The sequence below is a fragment of the Phyllopteryx taeniolatus genome, chromosome 9 (genome assembly GCF_024500385.1).
Source record: "Phyllopteryx taeniolatus isolate TA_2022b chromosome 9, UOR_Ptae_1.2, whole genome shotgun sequence".
Classification (NCBI taxonomy): domain Eukaryota; kingdom Metazoa; phylum Chordata; class Actinopteri; order Syngnathiformes; family Syngnathidae; genus Phyllopteryx; species Phyllopteryx taeniolatus.
In genome coordinates this window covers 11,601,177-11,620,763 of record NC_084510.1, presented here as the reverse complement: position 1 = coordinate 11,620,763, position 19,587 = coordinate 11,601,177, and the positions used below count along the sequence as shown (strand labels likewise).

Here is a 19,587-nt window from a genome sequence, read left to right as displayed (position 1 = left end):
GCTCATGTTGTGAACTGATCAACAAAATGATGTAAATTAGCTAATAAAAGCAACTGAGTTGACAGCATGGAGGCCGTGAGGTTTGTTTTGGGACGCAAAGAATCCCAGATTGCACGGCGCTTGTTCAATGGATGACAGCGGCAGCGTGATGTAGGAGTTTACCATATATGGGCAAAGCCCAGCGCGCTGAGGGCGCTACCTGCTTCCGGGTTTGTGTGACCAGGGAGTGCTCAACTGGGACGTCGGCGTCTCCTCTGATTCATTTCTTTAAAAGTGTAACGTGAAGCGGTTGGTCAACAGGAGCAATGTCTTACGAACTCAGTGAGTATGTTTGTCGAGTCGCCCGGCAGAAGATGCAACGCAAGTCTTCATTCGTCTTCTGTTTTTCTTCGCTCAAGCCAGTCAGCCGGTTAGCACAAAGCTAGCTCGCTGTCTGAATTGATGATTCTGACACATCCTCCCTCGCGAGCAACTTCGAAAACGGTTGATGTTTCGTTGGTTCGAGCATCCGATCAGAAACGTTTGGAATCTTTGCACTTCTGTCGTTGAGCTGTCGTGTGTCGCGGTAAACAGTGGCGTGTTAATGTGCTCACGCCTTGTTGTGAAATGCTTTGACAGGCTGGCTCTCCCTTCTTCCGCCAGCGAACCCTACCTATGGCTGGTTAATTATTTAAAGCGTCAACGCGTTAACTTTGCCACGTCTTAATCGACGGTTTCTGCGTGCACCAAGGAAACCCCAAAACAAAATGCAGTTAAGAGTCTCTGCAGAAGTAGATGAAATGCGTCGGTTGCTTGTACGTTTGCTACCGTCATTTTTTTGCTAATGAATAATGGCTTCTCTGCTGGTGAAAACAAACACGAAACGTGGCTCTGCATTGAAGAAAGCAGAATGGATGTGATCATAAGCATGCCAAATAACACCTTTTTCCAAACATGCAAGAACAATGCTGTGCGTATTATAGTGTTCGGTATTCCCCAACCTTTATTGAGCCAAGGCACCCATTTTTCATGAGAAAAATCTTAAAACACACCACCAAACAAAAATGTCACAAAAAGTATGAAATAATGACGTTCTCGTCTCAATTTACTCACAAATTGACTTACTCTCCATGAAATCTGGGCATGTTTAATGGAACACAAAGCTGAACTCGCAGGAAGCCATGACTTTGCTGCCCGCTGCTACACGTTGCTGTCATATATGGATTAAGAAAAGACATTGGTCATCCATCCATTTTCTGTACCGCTTTATCCTCACAAGGGTTGCGGGCGTGCAGGAGCCTATCCCAGCTATCTTCGGGCGAGTGGTGGGGTACACCCTGAACTGGTCGCCAGCCAATTGTAAGGCACATATAAACAAACCACCATTCGTGCACACATTCACACCTAAGGGCAATTTAGAGTCTTCAATCAACCTACCATGCATGTTTTTGGGATGTGGGAGGAAACCGGCGTGCCCGGAGAAAACCCACGCAGGCACGGGGAGAACATGCAAACTCCACACAGGCGGGGCCGGGATTTGAACCCCGGTCCTCAGAACTGTGAGGCAGATGTGCTAACCAGTCGGCCGCCGACATTGGTCATTAACAAATAATTTTCAATGCAAATGAGATTGAATAATCTAGTGGAGGAGAATCACACTTTTCCACCTATCACTATCCGTCACTGCCATATTTTATCAAATATACTTTATTTGTAGGAAATAAGTTTTGGACCAGTTCAGTGAAGTTGGATAATTTCCTGCACCACATCTGCTGATCTTTCACGGCACACCAATGTGTATGGCGCAGTGGTTGTTAATCATGGACTTGCAAGACTCACCCATGGTCTTATTGTTGTGAATTAGAGGCACCTGTAATGACAATCAGGTTTCTTACGCAAGTATGGAAAAGTATGTTTTGATTTAAAACATTTCCAGGTCTGGAAATGTATGGAAAGTATTGTATTGGGTTAGATAGATATATATATATTTTTTGTAATAAAGGCGCTTGGAAACGCAGCTACAATGTTTGTGTGAGAGCACACAATATTATACCATGCTCTTTCTTACTGACTCAGAAAATATTTGGGCAACTTTCCCACAAAATCTTAATTACATTTATGCTTGAGTTAACCATATGCTAGTGTATCACATGTACAGTAATTAATGACACTTTCCTTATAATATCTACTTTCAGGACATGTGTTTGCCAGTCTCCCGCAGATGGAAAGGGGGGTGACCAAAGTGATTAGCGGTGATCCCAAAGGCAACAACTTCCTCTATACCAACGGAAAGTGTGTCATCATCCGAAACATTAATGTAATTTCATTATTTCAAAAAGATTCATCAACTAAAATTTGAGGACTTTCATTTTGTCACAAATGTACCCATTCAGAATCCAGCAAGTGAAAATGTGGTGCACAGATACTATGCATGTGTAACCTGAAGAGAGACCTGCTTGTATTAACCAACTCTGTGACCTTTAAGCCGGTCTCCATGAAAAAGTACAATTTCATGTCAATTTCAGAAACGAGGGTACCTTAGAGTTCCACGACTGTCTCTCATGCTAGCCATAATAATGTACCCCTCATTATTAGACTCCAAGGTAATTGTACCTTACATCTGGAAAAGTCAATTGTGAACAATTCCAATGTAGCCTTAGGCCCAGTACACACACAAAGACAATCGGCCTTTTTTTTTGTGCCGCTTTTTGCCCCTTCCCGACCAAGCATGTCAAACAACAGACATTCTTAAGTCTTATAAGGTTATCCTATAAGATTGTCCTTTGGTCTGATGTGTGTTAAGAGCGGCTTCGTCCCTATTTGAGAGTCCAAAACAGGTCAGTGCCAACAATCTTAAATGATGAACATGTTCAATAGTTACGACCAAAACTCTTCGTGTGCTGGGAACGCTGCCTTCTCCTGAGTCGACGCTGGGAATTGTGACATGGAAAAGAATGTAGCCAATCAAAGAAGCACAGAAGACTAATGAACACGGAAGCGACCGTAAATAAAAACAAAAATGTCTTGCATAGTTTTATGTTTAAATGTGGGTTCCTCAAGACCGCAAGAAGCATTTTCCAAAGAAAGTCGTTTTTTGGGAACATCGCCATTTTACAAGACTCCCGACTACGGCAACCTTCTGGAACACTCGGAAACATTGGCGCGTAACCGGAAGCTTTTCTTCTTCGGTTTTGTGAGATTACGTGTGATCAAGCGAGACTTCGAGATCAGCGGTACAAAGGAATCTTTGTGTGTATGTTATGCTGTGTTGAGATTCTCAGAGGACACTACACGACGATCAAAATTGTTGAATTCCTGACCCCCAAGTTTTTTTTTTGTTTTTTTTTAATATAAAATTGTTGTGTGGGGTCTTTAGCAGATAAAAAAAAATCTTTTGAGAGTGGAAAAATCTTTGTGTGTACAAGGCTTTAAGGTACAATGATGCACATTTTTCACCATGTAGTCAAAATTGCAAAGCTAAAAAAATGTTGGAAAACAACATTTTTGAATGTTGAACTGAAAACACGTTTTCAGTTTTGCAGACACAGACCTGCTGATATATTGTTTGTGTTTTCTTTTAAAGAACCCAGCCATAGCAGACATTTATACTGAACATGCCCATCCAGTTACTGTTGCAAAGTATGCCCCCAGTGGATTCTACATTGCATCTGGAGGTAACGAGTCCACATAAGATAATGTCACATACTGTAGTCTGTGAACATTGTAATGTCTTTACCAGAATAAAATCACTGGTTTATTCATTTTTACTTTTAAAATTTTTTTTTAAAGATACAACAGGAAAGCTTCGTATCTGGGACACCACACAGAAGGAGCACCTACTGAAGTACGAGTACACCCCGTTATCAGGCAAGGTCAAGGACATTGCATGGACTGCAGACAACAAGAGGATTGCTGTTGTTGGAGAGGGTCGAGAGAAGTGAGCATCTAGCTTTTCTTTTTGGAAGTAGAACTGAAGCTCATGTCTGACATCTTTCAGAGCTGAATATGAGCATACATATGTATATATAGTAATACTTTGTTGTGTTAAAGATTAGATTTGTTGATTAAAGCTGATTGTCGGCACACCCACCTCACTGGATGATCTTAAATATTTACAGTATGGTACTGTGTGATCAGCTGATTTGGTCCAATTCTCTAGGGCAGTGTTCCCCAACCTTTTTTGCTCCATGGACAACAAAAACAAAGAAATTGAGCTTGCTGTTCCAGTACTTTTGGAGGGGACTTTAATTTTAGTAATCCTAATTGACCTAAAACAAGAGAAGTTTAATCTGATTTCATGTCATAGTCGGGGAAAAAAGCATGTCATTTTATACAGTACATGACTATATGCTGTTCCTGCTGTGTGCGCCTTGGCCTCTTAGGGGCAGTGTGGTGCGATGTATGCGTTGAGAAAGTTGCAAAATAATGTTAATAAACTAATTTTTCATAGATTAGGAAGAATATATACATCCGAGTATTGTTATATTACCTTGTCTGTATATGTTACTATGGTTTTTGTGTGTGGATATTCGTTATTTGAAGGTGACCAAATGCTAATATTACCTAGCCCGTCAATGGGCTTTTCCATTGACTGTTAGCATTAAGCTGGCAATCACTAAAATTATGTATTTAAATATAAAATAAGTGGAACTATGTTTGTTACAGTAAACTCCAACTTGTGTATCAATAAACATCTTAAAGCTCAGAGAGGGCAGAATAACTTTCTACAGGCTGTAAAGTATGAGCTGCTGTATGGGGCTAGCCTCGTTGGCTAGCGCTATCATCTTTAGGATAACCCGTCGTGGCTGTTTATCAAGTCAGGCGATGGTGGATGCAGTTTCTCCCATCGTCATCACAAAAACCTGTTTTGAAACATCCCGTCGGATGTTTCAGTGATAAGAATTTCAGACCAACACCGAAAATGTAGTTTTAGGCCATTTTCGGCGACTTAGAAGTTTGTACTGGGCCAGTGTCTCTACGTAGGTGGTGGCCCCATTAATGTCGGACCCTGACAGTTTATTTATTTATTTGTTTATTTTTTAAACAATAATTCATTTTACGCTTGATTTTACTTATTCCTCGTTTCAATGCCAATGTTCAATATTCTTGAGAATTAAAAGTTAATTACTATTAGAAAGGATCCACTTGAATTATGCTCTATCATTATATCAGTGGCATAACAAAAACACTAGCGATACTATCTTTTTTTGTAGAACTGGATGATAATTCAATATCAATGTATAACATGATAGGCACATGATGAATATGAATAGAAAATACATTTGATGAAATGTTTGAGTGAATTTTTTTTTTTCCCCTTTTTACTGGATTGATGTATATAGAGGAGATAGAAGCTAGGAAAAGAATTGAGATCTACCTTCAGCCTCTCGACCTATCATGGCCCAGCTAAGCAAAATTTGTTATGTCATCCAACTCACTCGCCCTTTTCGAACATAGAAATAACCTGAGTAAGATGCACAGTAGCAATTTGTTTCGCCATCATGTCTCAGAACCTTTTAAATAAACAAAAAAGAACCGTGCAGTGAAATGACAAAAAAAGGAGGGAAGGGAACTTTACTAGTTTGGCAGTGGATATGGATATTTAAGTTTGACAAAGAGTCCGACAACCGATGGCATCTGTAAACTATGCAGGATTATCATCCCTACAAAGTCTGCTAATACAACTCATTTATTTGACAATCTTAGCCCCTCTCATCCATTAGATTACAGCAGCATCTGACTAGTGTCAAGCCAGCCGCCCCAACGATTGTTCATACTGTAACAGGGTTTTTTTCACTAACCTTTACACTGCTCGCACTGGCGAGACCAACTTTTTTTTTCTTCTTTTAAATTTTGGTGCACCTCATTTTTGTGCTGGTGCACCAAAAATACAAATATTGGCACACCAGTGGAAAAAGTTAGTATAGAGCCCTGAAAGCTAATGAGGAATGGCTCATTAAAATAAAAATAATTTTAGATAGTGCATAAATGTGGTTTGTCAGTTTTTAGTGTGATGCCAGAATAATTTGTGAAAATGTTTGTTTGATGCTTTGCACCAATGGTTCTCAAGGACCAGCTCAAAAAATACCATAATAGCTTATGGCTCTTCAAGTACTACTATAATGATGAACATTAGAATACAGCAACGTAGTAGACCCTAGTGTTCCTAAAAAAACGACGCAGTTTCCCCCCCCTAAAAAGTATAACTGTATGATTGCAAGCCACTGTAGCCTAATCCACAGTTAAATGCAAATGTATTGTACTTTGCTAACAAGTTAAATACAACTGAAATGTAATTAAACAAGTACTGTACATGAGAAGTAAAGCGTACTGAAAAAGGTTAAACAGGCTCTATGCCTAGCTACAAGCTTCATTCTGTTTGACTAGCTGCTGTTTTAAATGTACATTTTACTATATTTGTATTGATTGCAGTGATTCCTTTGCGTACCGCTTGTGGTATTTGTACCACACTGTCACTACTTTACACAAACCAAACGTGTGTCTGCATTTTTTCCCGAAGGTTCGGCTCTGTTTTCCTGTGGGACACTGGATCTTCAGTAGGAAGTGTTTCTGGCCACTCCAAATTAATCAACAGCGTAGACATTCGTCATAAACGTCCCTACCGGATGGTCACCGGCAGCGATGACAACAATGGTTCTTTCTACGAGGGGCCTCCCTTCAAGTTCAAGTTTACAATACGTGTGAGTAAAAATCTTTTCGATTGTATTTAGATATTAAATACTTTTAGCTCTTTCACATTTGTTAGTAAATTAGATTAGATGATAACTGAGACCGAATAGGTGTAAAACCCACAGACCAACCAAAACACCCAATGTTATCTTGTCTGACAATATGAAGTCTTAGAATTCAACGTGGTGTTAATTTGTATTATTGTCGAACCTTGAAAAAAAATTGTTTTGATCACTTTAAAAAATTTTTTTAATCATATTTGAGTTGTTTCTAATAATATTTATATCTATCTTTTTATATCTATTAATATATAATTTGTACATTGGCAAATAATAATAATTTGTACATTGGCAAATAAGGTAACAGAAATATTTGTGGAAAATGTTGTTAATGCAAAAGAAATGTTCCTTTGTTTTACCCGTGTACTGATGACAGGATCACAACCAGTTTGTCAACTATGTTCGTTTCTCTCCGGATGGAAGTCACTTTGCCACAGCTGGTGCTGACGGCCAGGTAAGCACTGAGGTGATAGGTTGAGGTATTCCCATTACCTGAAGATAACCATAACTGATTATTCAAATAAAATGTGCATCTCTAAGTAATTTATATAAATAGGATATAATTTATTTCTGTGAAATAAATTGATTTTCCTCAGGTTTTTGTCTTTGATGGAGGTAATGGTGAGCGTGTCGGCTGCCTGGGAGGAGAAAAGGCTCACAAAGGAGGAGTATATGCTGTAAGTTTGGCCCTGTTCCACTTTGCCTGTTTTCTGTGTTGTGAATTGAACTTTTAATTGGTACTTTATTTTTTCATGTTTAGCCTTGTAGCACTGGTATGGTCAATGGTGTACCTCGGGTCGTGGACAGGGCTGGGATCGCCCGGGTGCAAAATTTCAAGGGAAGAAGAAAAATGTAGTGTCCATTAAAAAATTAATTGTTTCCCTCTTCTGTATTTGTTTTGTTCCCTTACCCTTTTAAGAGTCCACGTCACGACAATAGCCAGCAATTACCTTTTTGAGGTTGCCAATTGCATTATGTGGAAATGACTAGACTGAGTTATGTGAGATGCTACAAATATAATGTGGCTTAATAAACATGCTGATGTTTGTGACTTCTGCATTGTAAACAGCACGGAATGTGAAGTATGGTATCATCAAGTAGATAAAAGTAAATATTGGACTGGTGGAAGAGGCCCACGCATCCTCTTGTTAGGAGGCATACAGTAAATGCTTTACATGCTCAATGCCCTGGCAACCCACGCTAGGCCACTGGGTATGGTTGATAAGGTATGTTGGAAAAAACAAAACACCCTCATTGGCTCATTTTCTTCTGTTCCCTAGCTAAGCTGGAGCCCGGACAGCTCCCAGCTGATTTCTGCCTCAGGGGACAAGACCGTCAAGCTCTGGGATGTTGGTGCTGGTACTGCGGTCACCACCTTCAACATGGGCACTGACGTAATGGATCAGCAGCTGGGCTGTCTGTGGCAGAACGAGCACCTCCTCAGCATCTCTCTGTCAGGCTTCATTAACTACTTGGACAAAAACAATCCTGACCGGCCCATACGCACCATCAAGGTTAGTCCAAAAGGTTTTATTTATTTATTTTTGTATTCACGCGCTGTTCGCTGTTAGACATTCGGGATCGAGAGGGATCTCTTTTTGCGCATCAATATTTATGACCAAAATTGGATTTTAATAGAATACTGCACTGTTCTTTTAATGGACGCTGATAATAAAATACATTTAACAACAATAAATTGAGTTTAAACAAGCAGAGTAACAAAAAAAATTCAAAAAATACATTTTCTATCTTAAAAAAATTACATATGCTAACTTATAAATACAAATAAATTAATACAAACTGTAATATCAGACAACAAATAACAGGACATTTCAATAAAAATAGAATGGCGGACTTAAATAAGAAATAGGGTAGGTAACAAATCAAAAGAGTATGTTAAATTTTCTTATTTTGCACTCTTCACTTGATCATTGAATTTTACATGGCTTCAACGGATCATGTCCATTAACAGATATATGATGAGAGCTGCATCCAACAACTGCATATATGCAATATGATTGACTGTTGAATCCAGCCACTGCATGCAGAAGTCAATCATATTGCAGGTGGGCTTGTCCTGCCTAGAATTTAGTGGGATTCAAAACGGTCGGTCTGTCTGTCTGTCTGTCTGTCTGTCTCTTTTATACTGTGGCCAAGGCAGGCGCACTAGAAAGAACGGCATTCAATTGATGCAATGTGAAAAAAACTATATAATTAATTTTAAATTGTTTGTCATGACTGTATGTTTTTATAAAGTACAATATTATGGAGTGCTATTTTACCCAATTAAAATACACACACAACAATATTTTTTTTTTTGGGGGGGGGCGGCTGGAACAGATGAATGGCATTTCCATTCATTTCAATGGGAAAAGATTATTTGAGATGAGTATTTTGAGTTAAGAGTGTGGTCAGAGAATGAACTAAACTCGTATCTCAAGGCGCCATTGTATTTGGATTGTGTCACACATGGCTGGTTAAATGGACTGCTTTTTTGAGGAATTTTTGGAATATGCTGCCAATGTGTCTCAAATCGAGTGAATGACAGTAGAAGAAGGTTAAGTTTTCGGCAGATTCAGAATTTCTTTTTAATTGAAGTGGAAAAAAATGTAATGGAATCCTCTATAAGCACAACAAATTATCACTGTTATCTGATTATTCTATCGAAATTAGCTTTTGAACATCGTTGTGATTTGAAGAATATTTGGTTTAAATATTCTGGTCAGACCTTGCTCAAACTGACAGTGCTTAAATGCACACATTTGGATTCATATATATATATATATATATATATATATATATATATATATTTAAAGAAAACTGAATCAATGAATGGATCTCTGGAATTATTTAATCAGAATTGAATATGATCATCTTTGCAAGAAATTCTGATTTGAACCATTTCAAATGGGGATGTGCAGAAATGATAAACACATGAACGCATAACCTATTTGCTGGAGGTAATGATGCGTTTCTCTTGGGTGGTGGCTCTTCCCATAAGGCTGATATTACATAACATATAAACCATGTACGTGTTTTTCCTCCAGGGTCACACCAAATCCATCCAGTGCGTGACTGTTCACAGAAGTGATGGGCGACCATACATCTACACGGGGAGTCATGATGGACACATCAATATCCTACTCAACCAGTTGCACATTTCAACAGATTTTCATCTTTTGTTAAAAGCATTCCCTTTTCTGTTAACATAATTTTTGTGCAAATAGAAAATGACATGACAGTGAATAAGTGAAAAACAGATGTACATCTAATGAGTGGCTGTATTATTGCTTTTCTTTAATACGCCGAAAGTGAAATGGAGGGTACAATGTGAGGGCTAAATCTTGGCATAAGTGCCACAAAATATGACAAAAGGTCAATATTTTTGCCAGGGTTTATGTACCAGTTTTCTGTCTGTGTTTTTTGTTACATTGTGTAATCAGTTTCACTTAACATTAGTCTCACATTACTGGGATGCAGAAACTGGGGAGAATGATTGTTTCTCAGGGAAGGGCCACACCAACCAAGTGAGCAAAATGGTGGTCAATGATGATGAAGAGGTGGTGACATGCAGCATGGATGACACGGCACGCTACACCAACCTCAACAAGAAGGATTACAGGTAGAGGCCATCACGTTTGATAGATATTTGAAATAACCAGCCATCCATTTTCTACCACTTATCCGAGGTCGGGTCGCGGGGGCAGTAGCTTTAGCAGGGAACCCAGACTTTCCTCTCCCCAGCCACGACATCCAGCTCTTCCGGTGGGATCCCGAGGCGTTCCCAGGCCAGCCGTGAGACAGTCTCTCCAACGTGTCCTGGGTTGTCCCCGGGATCTCCTTCCGGTGGGACGTGCCTGGAACACATCACCAGGGAGGTGTCCGAGAGGCATCAGAATCAGATGCCCCAGCCACCTCATCTGGCTCCTCTCAATGTGGAAGAGCAGCGGCTCTACTCTGAGCCCCTCCCGGATGACCGAGCTTCTCACCCTATCTTTAAGGGAGAGCCCGGATACCCTGGGGAGGAAACTCATTTCGGCCGCTTGTATCCGGGATCTCGTTCTTTCCGTCATGACCCACAGCTCGTGACCATAGGGGAGGGTAGGAACATAGATCGACCGGTAAATTGAGAGCTTTGCTTTTCGGCTTAGCTCCTTCTTTACAACAACGGATCGATACAAAGTCTGCATCACTGCAGACGCTGCACCGATCCGCCTGTCGATCTCCCGTTCCATTATTCCCTCACTTGTGAACAAGACCCCAAGATACTTGAACAACTCTACTTGGGGCAGGATGTCATCCCGCGACCCGAAGAGAGCATGCCTTTTCTGACTGAGGACCATGGTCTCAGATTTGGAGATGCTGATTCTCATCCCAGCCACTTCACACACTGCTGTGAACCGCTCCAGTGAGAATTGGAGATCAAGGATTGATGAAACGAACAGAACCACATCATCTGCAAAAAGCAGAGATGCAATTCTGAGGCCACCAAACCGGACCCCCTCTACGCCTCTGCTGCGCCTAGAAATTCTGTCCATAAAAGTTATGAACAGAATCGGTGACAAAGAGAAACCTTGGCGGAGTCCAACCCTCACCGGAAACAAGTCCGACTTACTGCCGACAATGCCGTCCAAGCTCTGACACCGGTCGTAAAGGGACCGAACAGCCCGTATCAGGGGGTTCGGTACCCCATACTGCCGAAGCACCCCCAACAGGACTCCCCGAGGGACACAGTCGAACGCCTTCTCCAAGTCCACGAAACACATGTAGACTGGTTGGGCGAACTCCCATGCACCCTCGAGGACCCTGCCGAGGGTGTAGAGCTGGTCCACTGTTCCATGGCCAGGACAAAAACCACACTGTTCCTCCTAAATCTGAGATTCGATTTCCAGACGGACCCTCCTCTCCAGCACCCCTGAATAGACCTTACCAGGGAGGCTGAGGAGTGTGATCCCCCTGTAGCTTCTTAAAAAGGGGGCCCACCACCCCAGTCTGCCAATCCAGAGGCACTGTCCCCGATGTCCATGCAATGTTGCAGAGGTGTGTCAACCAGGACAGTCCCACAACATCCAGAGCCTTTAGGAACTCCGGGCGAATCTCATCCACCCTCGGGGCCTCGCCACCAAGGAGCTGTTTAACCACCTTGGTGACCTCAACCCCAGAGACAGGAGAGCCCGCCTCAGAGACCCCAGACTCTGCTTCCTCATGCGAAGGCGTGTCGGTGGAATTGAGGTCTTCGAAGTATTCTCCCACCGACTCACAACGTCCCGAGTCGAGGTCAGCAGCGCCCCTTCCCCACTATACACAGTGTTGGTGGTGCACTGCTTTCCCCTCCTGAGACGCCGTATGGTGGACCAGAATTTCCTCGAAGCCGTCCGGACGTCTTTCTCCATGGCCTCACCAAACTCCTCCCAAGCCCGTGTTTTTGCTTCAGCGAGCACCAAAGCTGAATTCCGCTTGGCCAGCCGGTACCCATCAGCTGCCTCAGGAGCCCGATAGGACTCCTTTTTCAGCTTGACTGCATCCCTCACCATTGGTGTCCACCAACAGGTTCGGGGATTGCCGTTAAGACAGGCACCGACCACCTTACGGCCACAGCTCCGGTCGGCCGCCTCAGTAATGGAGGCGCAGAACATGGTCCACTCGAACTCGATGTCCCCCGCCTCCCCCGGGATATGAGCAAAGTTCTGTCTGATTTGGGAGTTGAAACTCCTTCTGACGGGGGATTCTGCCAGACGTTCCCAGCAGATCCTCACAATACGTTTGGGCCTGCCAGGTCGGACCGGCATCTTCCCCCACCATCGGAGCCAACTCACCAGCAGGTGATCAGTTGACAGCTTCGCCCCTCTCTTCACGAGAGTGTCCAAGACATGCGGCCGCAAGTCCGATGACACGACCACAAAGTCGATCATCGAACTGAGATCTAGGGTGTTCTGGTGCCAAGTGCACATGTGGACACCCTTATGTTTGGACAATCTGTGATGAGCACAGAAGTCCAATAATAGAACACTGCTCGTGTTCTGATCGGGGGGGGCCTTTCCTCCCAATCACACCCTTCCAGGTCTCACTGTCATTGACCACGTGACCATTGAAGTCCACCAGAAGAACGATGGAGTCCCCAGCTGGAGTGGTCTCCAGCACCCCTTCCAAGGACTCCAAAAAGGGTGGGGACTCTGAACTGCTGTTTACTGCATAGGCACAAACAACAGTCAGGACACCCCCACCCGAAGGCGGAGGGAGGCTACCCTCTCGTCCACCGGAGTGAACCCCAACGTACAGGCGCCGAGCCGGGTGGCAATAAGTATACCCACGCCTGCTCGGAGCCTCTCACCGTCAGCAATTGCAGAGTGGAGGGGAGTCCAACCCCTCTTGAGAGGACTGGTACCAGAGCCCAATCCGTGTGTGGAGGTGAGCCCGACTATATCTTGTCGGAACTTCTCGACCTCACACACCAGCTCGGGCTCCTTCCCTGCCAGAGAGGAGACATTCCACGTACCTAGAGCCAGCTTCTGTAGCCGGGGATCGGCTCGCCAAGGTCCCTGCCTTTGGCCACCGCCCAGCTCACACCGCACCTGACCCCTATGGCCCCTCCCACAGGTGGTAAGCCCATGGGAAGGGGGACCTATATTACCCTTTCGGGCTGTGCCCAGCTGGGCCCCGTGGGTGCAGGCCCAGCCACCAGGTGCTCGCTTTCGAGCCCCACCTCCAGGCCTGGCTCCAGAGGGGGGTCCGGTGACCCGCGTCCGGTCAAGAGAAAACGTCTTTCTCAATTATTTGTCATCATAGGGGTTTTTGGAGCTGTGGTTTGTCTGGTCCCTCACCTAGGACCTGCTTGCCATGGGTGACCCTGTCAGGGGCATAAAGCCCCAGACAACTTAGCTCCTAGGATCATTGGGACACACAAACCTCTCCACCACGATAAGGTGATAGCTCAAGGAGGGGATTTGAAGAAACCATTAATTGCTAATATTTGCTAATTGCCTGTAAGCAACAAGTCAGTGTGTTTATACATGGATAAGGCAAAGTTCTGTTAAAGTTGTCCCATTCCATCAAAATTCAAAAATTTTCTGATGTTTTGTGCATAAGTCAAAATGAGTGTATCACCTGGTTTAAGTTTGTAATATGGTTTGTCGATTGCATGCAATAGGCTTTGAATACCAAACCGCTTGGAAAACGGATGGATTTGAAATCGCTGACGTTCTGACATAGTTTTGCCCTTTAATTTTAAAGTACCTTCCCACCTTGCTGTTGCTACACTCCCACTCATCTCAGGAAAAATGACTGAGTGAAAATGCGGCTGGGCCTTGTGGAAAACCTTAAACTCTGCATCATCTGCCAAACTGAGAGGAGTTGAGGAATAAATGCTTCAATTTATTTTGGGAGAAATTTAAATTCAGAAAGTCTTTCAGTACCAGAACTAGACTTTACACCGATCTGATCGGTATCGGACGATAATTGCTGTACCTTTAAGGCTGATCGGCTTGGTCATAATTTGCAGATCCGATCAATGACATCATTGATCGGCCCCAAAAATGCTGATCGTGTAAAGCCTAACCAGAACTATGCTTTGTTCTGGCCCAGTTTGTAAAATAAGTTTTCACACACTGCTTGAAGTGCATTTCCGGGTTTTGAGCGAGCGACCCAGCTGGCTGGGCAGCCGCCACCAATTCATGCAAATACAGTATATAAAAGCATATGTATTGTGCAATACTGAACTATAGTTATAATTTATAATATAACTGGATTAAATAACAAAATGTGCTCAATCAATGAACGCCGCATGCTGGTTACGTTGAAGTGATTGAATGGGAGTGCACGACCTTCCTCCTCTCTTTTATTTCACCCCCGTCTCCTCCTTTGTGGGGTTGTGAGTTGCCAAATGTAATTTCTGTGCACCTTCCCTGTTAGTGGGCGAACAATCCAGCGCTTGGTGACTTCTGCTTCATAATGATCGTAAGACCCTCGAAGGATCCGTCCTTATGACCGCTTGGCCGCTGAGATATTACCAGCGGCCAATCAGAGTGAATCTATTTTCAATATTTAAATTGAAGATGAGCAATCCAATCAGAGCAAAGCTTATTTAGATGTCGAATATTAATGAGAAATCTGGCCGTCTCACCTGCCAGGTGAAAAAGAACTAGAATAGCTTAAGAGAGGGAATTCTTGCATTTTTTTTTTTACCCAAATTGTCTTGCGAATCTGATAAAAGGACATGAGATCATTGAAAAAAAAAATTTATGGCATAGGCCTTTTTAATATTTTGATAGTACTAATTCAGCCAGACTGTGGCTTTCTCCCAAAAAGTCCAGTTACTGATTTAAAAAAATAATAATAATAAAAAATAAAAATAATAGTAATATTTTGTCAAATACAAACTACTGTGGTAGAGCGGTAAGAAAAGCAAGTCCACACCCATAGCTGTGGTGCCATTGAGTAAGAAACTGAAAACCCCAGGTATAGTTCCACCACCAAAGGTGATGGGTTAAATGCGGAGGACACATTTCACGTACAGTACAGTATATGCATGTAAAAAGCGATTATTCTTCTTACATACAACTTACTGACTGGTGTGTTAAAACTAATTTTGAAGAGTCCATAACAAATCCACCTTCATTTGTAAATAGTTTTTTAAATAATATAGATAACTGAGGTGTTTATTTTCAGTGCCTCTGATGTGGTGAAAATGGCTTTCCAGCCTAAAAGCATCTCAACGGCTACAGGCGGCCTGACACTGGTTGTGTGCATTGAGCAGGTAATCTCTGTGCTTTATAATCAGTTGCTGAGCCAAATTAAGATCTCATTATTAGAGTTGGGCATCGTTTGAATTTGAGCGATTCCGGTTCCCAATGATTCTCTATTCCGATTCTTTTAGGGGGCTGGCTCCAAAAAGTTTGCATGATTTTAAATAAAGTGTGTCCAAATTATTATTCCAATTGGTTCTCGATGTCTAGCCTTACTCATTATACAATTTTAGCATTAGTCTATTACATTAGAATATAATGAAATCTTCTACATTAACAAATCCCCTAACTAGTCCTGACGTGTTTCCCTTTGGTATATTTTCTTGCTTTACCTAGGTCGTCTTACTGAAGGACAAACGAAATGTCTTCACACTGGAAAACCTTAGCTATGAACCTGAAGTTGGAGTTCTCGACCCTTCAGGAAACATTGCTGCCGTGGGTGGAGCAGTAAGTGGATGAGTAGAGATGGTTTTGGTACCTTTAGCAGTCCTCCTCAATTATAAATGAAATCACCATTTAAAAACAGCATTTAACCCAAGTTCTATTTGCATTTGTTTGTTCTTAAACATTAAAGTGGGGAAACTATGCAAAAATCTAAGAATTTGTGAAGGGGGCCAATACTTTTTCACGGCACTGTATATATGATAGCTGGTTAGTACTAAATGACCCATCTGAGCTGCCTGGTTGCACAGTTGGGCTTTGTCCGTGTGAATTTTTTTTTATTACACTATTATAATAAGTTTCATTTTCTATCCAGCACATGCAGCACACATTTAATTGCTCCTGGTAAATGAGGACTCTTAAAAACTCTCCCTCTTATGTTCCCCAGGATGGTACAATTCATCTGTACTCTGTCCAAGGCAATACACTGAAGGATGAGGGGAAAACCATCCAGGCGAAAGGGGCCATCACAGACATGGCGTACTCTAATGATGGTGCCTACTTGGCTGTCATAGATGACAAGAAAGTTGCCACAGCCTTTAGTGTGGCAGATGACTACTCCGTAAAGACCTATTTTTTTATTATTTTTTTTAAATCGTTTAACCTCAACAGCTTTCTAAGTTTATTTTTCTTTTTCCCCTCACTGCTTGTCCCTCCCAGGTCAAAAATGAGTTTTATGGACACCATGCAAGACCAGTTACCTTAGCCTGGTCACCTGATAATGAGCACTTTGCAACCGGTGGGATGGACATGATGGTTTATATTTGGACAGTTGGTGATGCAGACAAGCGGCTGAAGCTTCCAGGTAGGCCAAACATCCTGGTATACACACTCATTTTACATGTTCCTCCACCTGAGGCAACCCTAGACCCTTAACTGGGGAAGAGTTAAAGGACCTCTTTGGTCTTCATGGTCCATATTTCACCAACAAATTTTCGTTGTATTTTTTGCTTGAGAAGATGAAACTGGCTGTCATTTCCAATAATATAAATCATTTTTGGAGCTATTGTTAAATAACAAATTGCATTTGGATTGCTCCTTTTATTTAATCTCCAAAATCGACATGCCCCCACCCCCCTCCCCCCATGTCCTCAGTGTGACGTAGAGAGCGAAAGTGGGGACCAAATTCACTGTATAGCTGTTGTGGAAGAAGGAATGTACTATTAAATGTCAGTAATTATTCATATTTTGTGTATTATAGCTGTCTGGTGGAAACAGCCCACCTCGACATCTGCATACCTAGTATGGACAAAGGAATGTACTATAGTATATAGTCGCAGTATTAACTCATATCTTATATATCGTAGCTGTCCAGTGAAATCCCCTCACCTTCAAAGTGGCAACTTTTCAGGAAATAAAAAAGGGCAGCTTGCTTGAGTTTCCAAACATCAGCTTTGTTCAAGTTGTATACCGTATATTGCGGCCATATATCATATGAACAATAGCTAATACTCCAAATGTATGTTCAATCAACAATCGCTAATTTATTAAGGTGTCGTCCTTAAAATGATACAAACACAGCTGACCAGAGCCACCCTTGCAAGCCTCATGCAAATGATGGATCTCCGGAGAGGAAAACGTTTTGTTCGATAAAATCTGAAACACCGGACCAATCGTTCTGATATTGTCAGAGGTGAACGTGGACCTTAATAGGAATGTACTCATAAATTGTTGATCGTCCGGCGTTTTTGTACATAAAGTGACGTCATTTGTGGCAAGGAGCCATTTCAATGGTAGATTTTTCCTTAAACATGGCTTCCAATATGTTTCACATCGTCACTCATTATTGTATTTAAAAAAAAAAAAAAAGGGGGCGACAACTACACCACAGAATACATAGAAGTTAATGAGGAAATGTAATCGGCTTCTGACATCTATGTGTCAGGCTGTGACAGGTTGACATGTCCAAAATGTGGGCAGGCCAAAATCTAGCTGAAAATCAAATATTTCACCAATAAACAAGGCTAAAATTACTATTGAGTCAATTTTGGGAGGAATATTTTCAACAGACATTTTTATATCCAGACCTATGGATTAAGGGCAAATGTTCTCACCATTAACTTGGTCCTTTAACAGCGCTCACATAAGAGTGATGTATTCATGTTTTCACTAAAATAGCATTAATTTGTTTTGTGTTGTCTGCAGACTGTCACAAGTTGCACCACGTTAGCGGCCTGTCATGGATTGATGAAAATAATCTGGTCACCACTTCCCACGATGCCAGCGTCAAGCAATGGACTATTACATACTGAGATGCATGCTGACAAACACCCAAGTCCCCACGGACAAGGACTGCTGTAGAGTTCAATCCCCCCCACCCACCAATCTAGTTGGTGTATTTTTATATCTGTAAACATTTAAATCAAAAATGGTTATGGTATAAAGAAAAAAAAAAAACTCAAAATGAAAAGATTTCAAAAGATTTGTCCTTGTACAATTGAGCGCAACATCCAGAGTGTATTTGACATCTCATTAAGTGTATGGACACTGCTCAACATTCCATAAGTAATAGCACTCGTTTGTAGTTGGCCTCAGTGTATCGTAATTTGATGGATAAACCGAAAGTGTTGTTTTAACACTAATATTGTGTTAAAACACATTTTTAATCTTTTGGTTACATTCCTGAAATAAACGGCAAATAAAGCACGGTTGCCTGTCACATGTGAAAAGGGATGGGAGACCAGTGGATGGGTGCAGGTTTTTACTTTCTAGGGTCACTTTTTGCTCTTCCTAGCACTTCTTGGACTAGGGAGCAATTATAGCAACTGAAAACAAGTATACAGTCATGATTCAGTTCATTCATTCAAAGATCGTATTTTTTGGGGGGCCCACTAGTCACACTAGTTTCATGTCTTGTCTATGCATTTGTTAATAATATTGCTAAAAATAAAAACAATTTTGCATTTTGCACTGACTCTGCTTGTGACACAGTTGAAATCAAAACACACAACAGACATCACACATCAAAACAGCACACTCCTTTCTGCGCTTCAACTGAAGTGTGACTGTTGAAGCTAAGTCTTCAATAAATGTAGGCCCTTAATGGTTGTCAGGTTAATGTACTCCACTAGGATGGACTATTGGACTATTGGACCATGCAACCGTTTTTCATTATATTGTAGATCCATATTAAAGACAGGGTTCCTACACATTTGAGATTTCAAAATTCCATACTTTTTACAGACCCTAATTTCCAGACTATGTAGTAAAATTCAAATAATTTGTGACATCTGAGAAAATGGATGTGAATCATTCTGATTTTTTATGACATCTTTCCAAAAAATAAATCGACACACAGCTGAGGATGGTTGCCTACGGGAAGTACGTTAATTACCTGATAATTGTACACCTCGAAGGGCATTAACCCACTTATACCACGGTCAGTTGACATTGAAAGTAATTAATGAAACTACCAATGCATAATTTCATACATTGTAGTCAAAATAGAAAGTTGTATTCATTCCAACCCCATAACTTTCTAAGGGAATGTAAATGCTAGTCAGTATTCCAGCAAATAGATTTGCTAGTCTGACAATGTTAAATAACAACCACAATTATGGTGATAAAAATCAGTTTGTATATAAAATTTATATAGAGTCCTCTCCAAAAGTATTGGAACGGCAAGCTCAACTCCTTTGTTTTTGTTGTATACTGAAGACATTTGGGTTTATGATCAA

General features: G+C 41.7%; 1 protein-coding gene across 1 annotated transcript; it reads left to right on the top strand.

Moving 5' to 3' along the window:
* The first annotated feature begins 171 nt into the window (after positions 1–171).
* On the top strand, positions 172–18,817 carry wdr1 (WD repeat domain 1). The gene is made up of 15 exons (XM_061785268.1): positions 172–321; positions 2,175–2,296; positions 3,563–3,653; positions 3,769–3,916; positions 6,500–6,680; positions 7,105–7,182; positions 7,325–7,405; positions 8,009–8,242; positions 9,776–9,865; positions 10,196–10,350; positions 15,393–15,480; positions 15,806–15,916; positions 16,299–16,472; positions 16,571–16,715; positions 18,056–18,817. The coding sequence occupies exons 1-15, from the start codon at positions 306–308 to the stop codon at positions 18,160–18,162; spliced, it is 1,821 nt and encodes a 606-aa protein (XP_061641252.1). The 5' UTR covers positions 172–305; the 3' UTR covers positions 18,163–18,817.
* Positions 18,818–19,587: the final 770 nt, after the last annotated feature.